Here is a 12,002-nt window from a genome sequence, read left to right on the forward strand (position 1 = left end):
GGGATTTCCAATTTGTGTCGGCACTGTTTTTTACCTGACAGGACAATGCAGTGCATCCCAGCCGTGTGGACCTGGGTGTTGCGCCAACAGTTTAAATGCAAAAAGTGTTATTTCTGGTTTAATGTATTCACCTCAGTTCCATGCTGGGAGAAAGGAAACATAATGACAATGCCATGGTAAATATTTCACAGAATAAAAAAGAGTGTCGGACGTGAGCTCAATACACTCTTCTTAGATTAAGCATCATGTTCTCTGATCTGAGTGACCTCATGACTTTCCTTCCTTTTTTCGACTCTAGGTTCTACGAATGTCATTATCAGATGATCAGAAGGGAATCTGACTCAGCTATAGTGTTCCAAGTTTTTCCTATTAAATGTGCTATTTATCACTGCCAATCAGTGAAAGCATTCGCACAGTGCATTCATGGCTGTTTTGCGAGTTACTGAATCGTATCTTCCACCTGCAAGACAGGACTTGCATGTTGCCACTCATGGTTGTCACACCGTATCTTCTTCCATTTACAGCCTGTCATCGTCCCACCCTCTCCTATCCATCATTGTCAGATCAATTTTAATTCAATGATGCTGTAATCAGAACACCCCACTGATCATTTGGTGATAGCTGTTACTAATTTTTCATTGGATCATCATTCATCATTGCTCCGTTTTCTGATTCCCATGCCCTGTCTCCCATTCTCGTTCTACATCATAGCAGCAAGACTACAAGAGCACAGACACATTAAGAATTATGCTGCCATTATCCATTTTCAACTTCACTTGTCTTTTAAAAATGATAATGTTAATCATGATGCGAAAGCCACTTGTTAGGAAAACAAAGTCCCAAGCTACATAATCACTCATAATTAGTTTCAAAGCCATGTTTTTTTTTCTCAGTGGGCCTCCAAATCTCTTATTACAGTACATTAGTTAATATACGACTGAAAAGCCCTCATGCTGCTTTAGGAAAATCCAGTTTGGCATTTTGACCAGTTCTGTAAATTCCCTGTCTGCATTGAACTGTCAAGCCAGAAATCCTGATTGTCCTATTCACTTTAAGAAAACCTTGAACTTAATTATGTTTTTTTTTTAACATTGCTCAAGCTCTGTTGTGTAAGATATGTTTAGAAGTGTAATTTATTTATTTCAGAATCATAATTGTAATTAATACAAGTTGGTAGAAGAATCATTTAGTTTCCTCCAATGTGAATGTAATTTCCTGTAATCCTCATCAATGGTTTCGCTAATTGTGGATACAATGCCAGTATTTATACATGTTTAAGCCCCTCGGTCATAAATCATGTACATTGCACATTACTGCTGCACTTTCAAAACATGTAGCAGTGTTGTAGATGTGAAAATTACCTTTCAGGCACTCATTGGTTTCCATTTGTTTCACTTGGGTATGAAAATCAATGCACATTCCTGAAAGTTGAGTTCAGTAATCTATCACAGTAAGCGTTATGTCTGCATTAGTTTTGATCAAAGTTACATTACTGTTGCGTGGCATAAACAATACCAGACACAAAGTTCATTGTGATGGATTACCTAACTCACCTAGCAATTTCAAAGGCACTGCAGGTTGATTTCCCTACATTTTTTTTTTTTTAAATGGATGTAAATAAAAAACTACCCAGAGGGTTGAAAATACACTCTGGTGTGTGCTGGAAAATGATTGGCGCCAATTTATTTGGAGCCAATGACCTAAAACATTCAAAATCACAGGTATGGCTCTTGAAACATGAATGCATTGCACATGTCCTGGAGGTAAATCCAATCTGCACAAAGCTTACGTTGCACCTCTGTGTCGCTGTTTGTCTTCCTCTGTGTTTGTCCCCTCTAGGCTTCTTGGACGCGACCAGACAAATATGAGGTATGGCTACTAAATATGGTAGCCTGACTCTAGTTGTAATAGCCTTAACTTAAACAGTAGACCACCCCCTTTTTTTAATGCAGAGCAGAAGTGTTGCCATTCAGCCGGCATTTAGTGCTCACTACATTTAGTTGTGCACCAGATATCTAGACCATTAGACGCGTAGTACAGTACATTTAATCCACTTAGTCTCAGTAGACATTAAACTCACCCTATTTACTTGTCCCCGTTTATTTTTGTCGAGACAGTCGTAGTATCTCAAAGAAAATGTTGACCATATAGCATGCTGCTATTTCCTGCTACATGGTCTGGTTAGTTCCTCAGATTTTGCTCAATTCAGGGCAGAAACAAATTCCTGCACTGGGTGGTTGATGAGCCAGCAGCTCCACTCCCTCGCATAGAAAACACTGTCTGCTCTGCCATGGCGCTAACTCACCAAGCTATACTAAATCTTAACAGAGTGGTTTTAAAATGGTGGAGCCGACTATCATTGGCCAGTCTGCATGTTTTCACTTCAACAAAACACAATGGCAGTTGACACCTTCAGTCAGAGGTGGAGTCAAATCCCCTGGGGCCTCATTCATATGTTGGTCTTCCTGGGTCAGTCACCCAAAGTACAAACAAAAATGATTTATGTGCCCACCACAGTATAATGGGAGGAGATGGAATTCCTTATGTGGTGTGATCATTTGACATTACAGGGGCTTACGATTTAGTAACATCCCTGAGATCACATTTCACAAGATGCTAATAATCAAACCTAAGCATGCTGTGGAAAATGATGACGAGCATATTCAATTATGGAACAATGTTTAATGCTTTTATACACCAGCTCCCTGCTGTGGTGTTTGATTGGAAACAAACATGCAAACTATTGGCCCTCCTCAAAGTGAGAACTACTGTTATTAGATAGAACTGACACAATGTAACACCCTAATTTCACTCACTGCCACATGCACAACAAGGGAAGCAATTAATTTACTTTACTAAGCTTCTCTGTGAGAATACTCTATAAACCCCATGAACCAATGTAACACTTAATTTAAAAAAAACACACAATTAATTAACTTGTGCAGCTCAGCATTCTGGACTAAGAACTCACTGAGAATGTGAAGAGTCCTTTTCTTTCCTAAAATCATACAATCCGTCTCTGATTGGTTAAAGTAATGACACGAGTTCGGTGCTTACATTTTTACTTTCTCAGTTTATTTATATTGTCGGATCACATGGATGCGTGATCAGTAAATAATCACACATCCAACCCTTTCTCCAAAATTGCATTCCCATACAACTTAAATATATTGTCAATGACATTTCTAAGGAAACACATTTTCTCCCAGACTACGGAAGCAGTTTAACAAGTAGTTAACTTTGTAACTACAAAAAAGATTATAGAAACCAAATTGCTTAGTCATGTAGAGATAACAAAACTATTTGTTAAGACTTAATACAACAGGATGATTTAGCTTAAAATAAGTATGTTTGTTGTGCTAATTATTTTAGGAACATAAATTAGAAGTCAAGACTGACTCGTTGACCACGAACTAGAATAAGAAACTTATATGCGATATGTCTATAACCAATACAATAAAAAATGTGTTTCTCTCAAAACGTTATTGACGTTTCAGTTTCATTGTATGGGAACGTAATTTTTAGGAGAGCAGGCCATCCAAGCAAGTGACTGGATTTGTGTCACACTGTCACCTGGATTTCAGGTTGTGTGATGTAAGGCTATGCAGACCGTCTGCAGCATACATAATATTATGTGATTGGCTCATTATGTTACTAGTTGTTCCTGTAGTTCACCTCTTTGATTCAAGTAGCACAGTACTATGTGGAGAGTGTGGTACTTATTTTATAATTCCATCATGGTGTTTTCCCTGTTTCTTTTTTTTTTTTTTTTTTTAGACAACCAGCTTTTAGATGTAAAGTGTAGCCGTTTGCTGTAGTTAAGTACTGGTCTTTGTCAGTCGATGATTGCCAGTCGAGAGATGTGTTTGTAGTGCATCTTAACTGTTTACTGTTCCCTTTCTCTTTTTCCCCTCCGGTTTCCCTAACTGCTTATCTCCACAGGCGGACAGGAGTACTAGTATAAATAGTGTTTAACCTGATACAGCAGCTTGTATCTGGCTGCATAGATAAAAGCATTGAAGACAGGAATGCCATCAAACTAACTTGTTTCGTGATGTGTGGGGAAGATACCGATCTTCATATTGTATGTGTCTGAAGATATTGTCAGTATAGGGTTCTGCACAGCAGTGAAGACAGAAATACCTCCATGTTGAATACTTTGATGTAGCCCACCATAGAAAACCAACTGTCGATGAATGCACGTCTATTGCTCAGTGATCTCGCGGTGGCTAAGCTCAGCTCTGTGATCGCCATTAATCAGGCCACTAACAAGCAGGCATTATATGATTAGCCCTGATGATGAATGGCTCCTGCATGGTGGTATTATGGTAAAGAGAACTGCAAAGCCTTTACAGTTTGTCTTTGTTTCATCGAGAAGTGCACTTCAGAAAGCAGGGTGACACTTGAACCACATCAAGGTCTGATTATAATAACCTCCCCACTGAAGGCCAGTGACGTCAGCAGGGCTGCATAGAGATTCTCAGCAATCCTCAACTCAAGGTCTGGAAAGCTCATAATGCTGCGTTGTATTTACCACAAATATGAATTACTGGTCATCCATCACTAGTAAATATAGTACTCATGGATAGTCCAGACTAAATAATGGAAGCAAGGCAATTCAACTATGTGTTTTTGTGAGCAGCTTGGACATCTGTTCAGCACAAGTCGTTTCACAAAGATGTAATGTCTAACTGCACCACTTATCCATTAGGACCTGCTTTGTAGATTCACGGTAAGTAACTTAGCACCAGGGCCCCTCGGCCACTGGGGCACCCTGAATGTCAAGATGTGTGTCTTTCGTTGACATGGAGTGCTTGAATGCACCATTAGTTTTCATTTCCGGCGGAGGCGCAGGTTGACCTTCATGTGTCACATGCTGCATTAGGATCCAGCCCCTGAAAGGAGAGACAATTAATCATGAATTGTATTCTGGGTGCAGTTGCCAATTTAAGACATTGTTTGCTCAGCTTGTCGGGCTCAGCTCTACAAAAGGAAACACAGCTCTACTTTTATTAGTTTAATTGTCCTTTTCAATGACAAAATTTAAAAAGTACAGTCGGCCCTGTTTAGGAGCTAATACTTAGTGCAAGAACTTTCAGGGGTTGCAGGTCTATTGATCTTGATTGTTCAAGCAGATGGGTTTTCACATCACAGAAATAATGATAACAGTAAACACAATAACCTCCATGTTATTACAGTATCTGTAGGGCAACCTATACTTTAAAGGAGAAGAACAATGGAGAATGTTTGTTGGACAAATGAAGGCGACCAGACCCTCAATTGCAATCAGGGATAGAGATTAGGGAGGCCATACAGAGGAGCTGGAGGCAGCAATTAGAAAAGAAAAGGTGTACCAGAAGAATTTTCAGAGTCTGGCATAAGCATTGTAATAGCACTGCTAAAATATTCAGGGGATTTGAAAAAAAAAAAAGATACAGGATTTTAACAGAATTAAGGATCAAAATGCGTGCCGCAGGGCAAACTGAAAAACAGTTGTTAGACATGTCTTTTACAAAAGTTCCTGCAGTGGGAATGGATACAACTCTATAGGTTATAGTCTATAACCAGCAGGTTGAAATGTTTTCCCCCTGAGGGATATGTCTCAGCAATTGTGTAGATGTCTTTCTTAGTTGATCAATAGTTTGTGATCAAATACTTGGAAAACTAATTACATTCCCATCAGCCTCAGCTCGACTTAAAACAGGATGTTACACCCTACTTGTTGAACATCAGCATGTTGACATTATCAATGTTGGCATTCAAGCATTTTGGTCACCGTGGGGTCTCAACAACACATTCCCAACTTGTTTAATACGGAGGCTTGGTCAGTTGCCCTCAGCTTCCCACTATGACGTTCGGGATGGCCTTTAGCATTTGTTTTGGACGTGTCAGTTTCTGCTCTGAACATGCAACTCTCCCTTTTTTTTCTTTTACATACCGGGTCTATTAGAGTGAGATGAAAGCCGGGTGAATCTCCTACAGATACCATCAGACACTGAGAGTCACAGACCAAGCTGCGGTATTTAATGAGCAGGGTGTGAGAACAGAGCTGAAGTCTTTCTAAGACCTTGGCGCCTTATCGTGTCCGATTTTTGGCCGGCTGACAAACAAATGTTTACAATTCAAGTCGGAGCTAGAAAATTCTCTCATGCCCTATTTGTAATCACCATCAGGATTCTGATTTTTGTGAGTCTGCATTAAATATTTACAGAGATCCATAGTGACCTTAATGCCGCATTAACACCTTTGTGTAGAGTCAGCAGGGATGCACAGGTGTTGAAGAGGTGCTAACAGGAAAAAACGAAGACAAAATCCTCCCCAATGTAAAGCAAGTCCTTGCACCTTAATTAATGTGAAAGCTACACTTGTGACAGCTTTGGTTTAAATGCAGTACAAAAAAAGCAGCACATGAATGCCAAGCGAAACACGTGTATTGCCAGTTTACGTCAGCTCTGCCCTACAAAGCAAAGAAGCGGCGCCTACATAAACGGGAGAGACAGTGTGTCACCGATCCAATGCCTTCCATTGCAAGTTATAATTATAATTACTCTCATGAAGCATCAGAGTTGTATAATTAAAACCATTCGTTGGGATTAATGAAAAAATCCTGTTTAAAGGTCTGCCTGTTCACTTCTACCTCTGTTGTATCATTACATTATTATTCTTCATTAACCTTATCCCTGTTTACATTCCTACAGTGTGACCAATGCGGCGTCTGCCTGTGTCACTGCAGTAAGGCAAGATTAATGCTGCCCTTTCAACAATGTTCCAGGACACTCTCTCAGATCTTCAGTAAACAGCAGAAATGTCTCTGCTACATCTGCATCCCTTCGCTTTGTAGAGGATGTCACTTCATGCCATAATGCTAATACAACAAAAAACACTCAATTATTTATAAAACATAAACGCTGATGCACCGAGAAAGCCTAAAATATTAATAGCAAAATCATGGCAGGTAGAAGGGAGATGTATATTCTCTGTTGGTTTGAACTAGGTGTCGCCCACAGGAAATACAAAAAAAAGTCCTGCATTTTTAAAAGCCAGACTTTTTCTAGGACCTGCCTCGTGGCTCCTCTTCAATATTGATGTGATTTTGATTTTTATATCTCAATTGATGTCCTATTTTGGGAAGCTTGCATTAGTTTTCAGACCAAATACATTATGTGAAAATGGTCAGATGTGACTGTTAATGTCACTGAGAACAAAGAAGGGAGCAGAACACCCGGCCTCATCTTTGTCGTTGGTAATGTGAACGCCGCAGATCAACCTGGGTTGCAGCGCATGATTAAAAAGGCAAGTTGAGGTCGTTGGCTTTGCCCAGATGTCAGCTGCTCATGCTGAGAGCTTGTTCTGAATAAGGCACCCTCAGTGACCCTGTGTATTCTCGGTACAACAGGTTCAACCGAGTAGGCAAAGCAATGAAGGGGATCTGCAGAGGAAAATAAAAACAAGGTTTAACAATGAATTTGTCACAACTGCAATTATAGTGTTCCAACTGCAATTAAACTGGCTGTAAACCTGCAACTAGACTGTTAAATGGTGGGGACGGCAATCGACATACTGTCAGAGTTTATTTCCCCGGGCGTTGTGCATTCGCTGAATTTCATGCGGATGCAGGGATGGTTCCTCAGCGGCCATAATATCATGCCCACTGTGTCGCTGCTTGTATATGTGCAAGACAATGTTTATTAGATTGGTATATTTGCGTGCTTTTAAGAATGACACATGATTTTAAGATTGCTATGTGCAGCTCCTCAACCTCGTTTCACTTCCATCTCGAAAAGGGTACCAATGCACAGAGGCACCCTTTAGCATCTGTCTACGCCACACTGGGCTTTCTACTAACCCCAATGCCATCCCACCAGCATCATTCTAATATGTGCAGAGCAACTGAGAACGTACAAAGAGCAATAGTACAAAGAGCTGCTTTGGGGTGGGTGGGAATGGTGGTGATGGGTCAAACAAACAAAGGACTTTCACCAAGAAGATCTTTGTTTGTGTCCCATGTGAAACTGCAAGTCAAGGTACCTAGAGCAGCATAGTTTGAAGCTTGGGCCTTGGTATTTGACGAGATTGAGAATGTGGTGACCTTGTCCACCTGAATCTCCTGAACAAGGGTCAATAACATTTATTGGGGCCTAGAACTTGTATCTAAATCCAAACTGTGGATAAGGCTAAAAGCTGGTGTATCTCTATATTTTCTTACTGTCAACAAATCCCTAGTTTAGATCTAGTCCCCATCTGTCTGTGGCACTTACCTTACAATAAGACAACTATAGAATTACACCAGTTTTATCTTTTGATTATTTTTCATGCTCAAGGCAGCCCACTGCTCCCTATTCAGGGATGGGTCAAATGCAGAGAAGAATTTCCCCAAGGGAATAAAGGATACTTTCTTCTTCTTTATCATCCAGTTTGTTCCAAACAGACTATAAACAGCATCTCCTCTCTTAATTTAACGGAATCTCTGAGAGAGTAGCAAGACGTGTACAAGTGAGACTAATTACTTTTTCCTCTTCTTTGTAGAGCCTTGATAGAAATATTGTGGTACGCAGCCACGCACGGGTGTCCTCGCTCACCTTGAAAAATGTCCTGTTCACATACGCCGGCCAGTATCTCTGCACCGCCAGCAACTCCATTGGCCAGGACAACCAGCACATGCACCTGGAGGTCCGCTGTAAGTCACCCAACTCTACTTCTTCTAATTGTTTATCACTGCTGTCAATACACATCACTGTTTGTTTGTCATATTCTGCTTAATTTGTCTATGAATGAAGCGAAATCGAACAAAAAAGGAGCTTGATAAGTTAACTGTTTTTTGATTCGTGGATAAAGTATTTTGAGTATTTTAAATACAAAATTACTCCACTCTAAAGTATTTTGTTACAAATTACGTAAATTTTTTTATCGGCCCAATCAAATACAAATTACAAACTTTAAATACGTATTTCAAATACAAGTAATAGAAATACTGCCCATCTCTGACGGGGCTGATGAAAATGTTATAAGTACAGCGTACAGTTAAACGCCACAGGTAATACACTCACTATGGATAACCCCATTAAATGAACCCTTTGAGTCAGGATATGAAGGCGAGAAAGAAACTTTGTCCCAGGCATTCATATATCTTTTGTTGGCATTGACCTGGAACCAGCTGCTCCTGTTTCCCCAGGACAGTCTTCAAATGAAATGTCATGTAATTAAGAGTCAGTTAGAAATGTTTGTGACTTGTCGTCGAAAGTAGAATCCCATAATTTGACCGTGATGTATCATCAGGCCATGTTGCCCAGTGCATTCCAGGAGTAATTGTGTTGTAATCGACGTTTCTGGCGCCCAGACATTTTCTCAACATGTCTGTTTCTGCTAAGGCAGTGATTTCTTCTGTTTCCTAAAATGGCTTTTGACAGGACTCTGACAGCTTCTTCTGGGATGTCTTCATTAGCTGTTGATTTTCCCTTTAGGCAGAACAATCAATAACACTAGCTTTTCACGAACAGACTTTTAGGCGGAGTTCTGCAGCACGATGAAATAAAGTCAACGCTTACTGGCTTGGCTTCAACAAGGTTACTTTCACATTAAAGTTGCTATTTTGCTCATTTGTCCCATCTCTACTAAAATGTAATCAAGTTGCCCGCAATTAAAACAATATCGCAAGGGGTGAAATTTCACAGTGCTTATTTGAATAAAAAGGTAAAGAAAGGCACTACTAAAACATAAGTGTCAAATGATATGACAAATTGGTTTAAAAAGAAGAAAGTATTAATCTGAAGCATTTATCGATCGCTTTACTTCCCTAAGGTGCAGATTACTGTCTCATACATGTTGTCAGATAACAACAACATCAAGTCTTTGGAAAATATTCTGCTGAAGTCAACACCAACGGTTACAAGTTTTTAGTTCTTTTAATAAGCATCAAATTAAAACTGCCTCAAATTGTTAAATGGCATACCTCGCAGTAAATCCTGCAGTTTATATGAGCATTTAAAACAAATAAATGAACATAAATAACATTGTACTGAATGCAAATAGATACATATTGAAATCTGAAAATTAGAAGAAGAACCCGGGAATTGTGTGTTAAGACCAAAGGAATGTTTCTGAGGATGCGGTGTTTGGGCAGTCACCTCTGTTTCTGGAGATAAGTGAGAAAGCAGAGTTTGCTGGGTCAGTGGTACCAGTACGATTTGTTACCATGGAAACAAGGGTCTCATTTCTGACATAGCCTCAAGGTACAGTGGCTTTTGAGGCTTAGAAATCCGTGCAACGGTGTAATTACTATTTCATTTGAGCATCCTAACTCGAGAATGGCTCGTGCAACCGTTTTGTCTGCGATTAGCCATTATACATATAATAGAGACTTATAGACGTTATAACATGAGAATCGGGTCATCAGGAATTTCCCAAAAACAATTTGTCTGGCCTCTGTGCTAAAGTTCTCAAATGTAAAGGATTTCAAATGTGACCATTTTGAAGTTTTCATGTCCATTAAAGGCCAACAGTGAAAGACTAGTGGCTTAAAGTCAGTACTTTAACTTCACAGTCCCTGTTCCACTTCAGCTCTGATGTACTGCTCTACAGAGACAGAACAAAACTGCCTTGCAATACAGAGACTGTATATCTTAAAATGAAGCCGAGGCAAGTTACCGTCGATCGGGATTACAGACTCAGAAATGTACCCGGCGTAATTTGGCATCCAATAAACACATCCTTGGACAGATTGGATGTGCACAATGGAAGCCAAATCACACTCGATCTTGTTTTGGAATCTGTTGAATGTCACATGGTCAAAAATAAAGAGATAAATGAAGCCAATGAACATTTAATTGGATTAATATGCCCTGCTCTCAATGCACCAGCAATTTGCTCAGAGATACAATCACGACGCAGCATTGATGGAGTTGTTTGAGGGCTTGCGGTTTGCTGGAGTAATCAGCAAGTAATCAGGTAGCTGATTCACTGTTGCCAAGCAATTATCGATAAGAAAAGGTGCTTTGTCTTGAACACAGCTCTCACTCTCTGTCCCCTCTATCACCACTCGCCCACTCAGACAATGAAAACCTTATCAAAGCATGGAACTTCCTATCTGCTGCGCAGCATGATCCCATTAGCTCGGCTGAGTGTGTCTTCGTTTGCTGCTGAGGGACTGATGGGAAAGTGTTAATAACTTCTCTGTTTGAGCTTTGTTTTGTCGCCAGCCGAGGTTTGTTTAGCATGAATGTCTTATAACAACATTTTAAACTGCAATCAGTTCCCCCCATCTACTCGACTCTGTCTTGCTGGCTATCGAGTGATGCACAACTCATGTTGTACATTGTTGTTTTACTGTAGATAACGAAATGCACTTGATATGATAACCGTGTGAACGTTAAAACCTGCCGGTACACCAGTACATCATTACAGCCCTAGTTGTAGGTGACCTACATGATTATTTAGAAACTTATCAATAATCTCACAGAGACCATTCTAGGAAGCTATAGAAATCCAACAGGCAGGTCACACGCACTGTAGTGAGTCAACAAGACCCCAAAGCAGCATTGGTAGAAAGAGTGAGAGTCTAATCAGGGCTGCAGGAGATGGAGCATTTATTGACTCAGCCTCGTCCATCAATTCCAGCAGCAGCATACTGCAGAGTTTTCAAGGATCCAGGGTCAGAAATAAAGCCCCGGCAGTGTCAGAGGCCACAGCATTTCACGGCACGCAGGAGGCGAAGCATACTTCACTGCATTCAGAAGCACTGCTCAGTGCTCAGTGAAGTGAGCAGGATACAATAAAAAGAAACAATGCAGGAAAAGCATCATCATCTCCTGTTATGGCTCTTTCACGATGTGGATGAATAAGGCTCCGGGTTAGGAGCTTTGACCATATGGTATCAATTCAATTAAATGAGCACTTCCGAGAGGGCTGCTAAATTGGACTTAGACCGTAGCATGGATGGTAGCAGTGTTATTGGTGTCTCTGCAGGTATCAAATATAGAGGTGTTACAGAGTGAGGAAGGCTCTAA

General features: G+C 40.3%; 1 protein-coding gene across 1 annotated transcript in view; it reads left to right on the forward strand.

Annotated features, from left to right (window-relative positions):
- ncam1a (neural cell adhesion molecule 1a) overlaps nucleotides 1-12,002 on the forward strand; it is a gene marked incomplete at its 5' end in the record, with an annotated part of 237,119 nt that overhangs the window by 175,212 nt on the left and 49,905 nt on the right. Inside the window, one exon of the mRNA XM_079234557.1 lies at nucleotides 8,527-8,677. Coding sequence (XP_079090683.1) covers nucleotides 8,527-8,677 — 151 coding nt within the window. The remainder of the gene's footprint in view (nucleotides 1-8,526; nucleotides 8,678-12,002) is intronic.

This window comes from Taurulus bubalis (assembly GCF_910589615.1).
Source record: "Taurulus bubalis genome assembly, chromosome: 2".
Classification (NCBI taxonomy): domain Eukaryota; kingdom Metazoa; phylum Chordata; class Actinopteri; order Perciformes; family Cottidae; genus Taurulus; species Taurulus bubalis.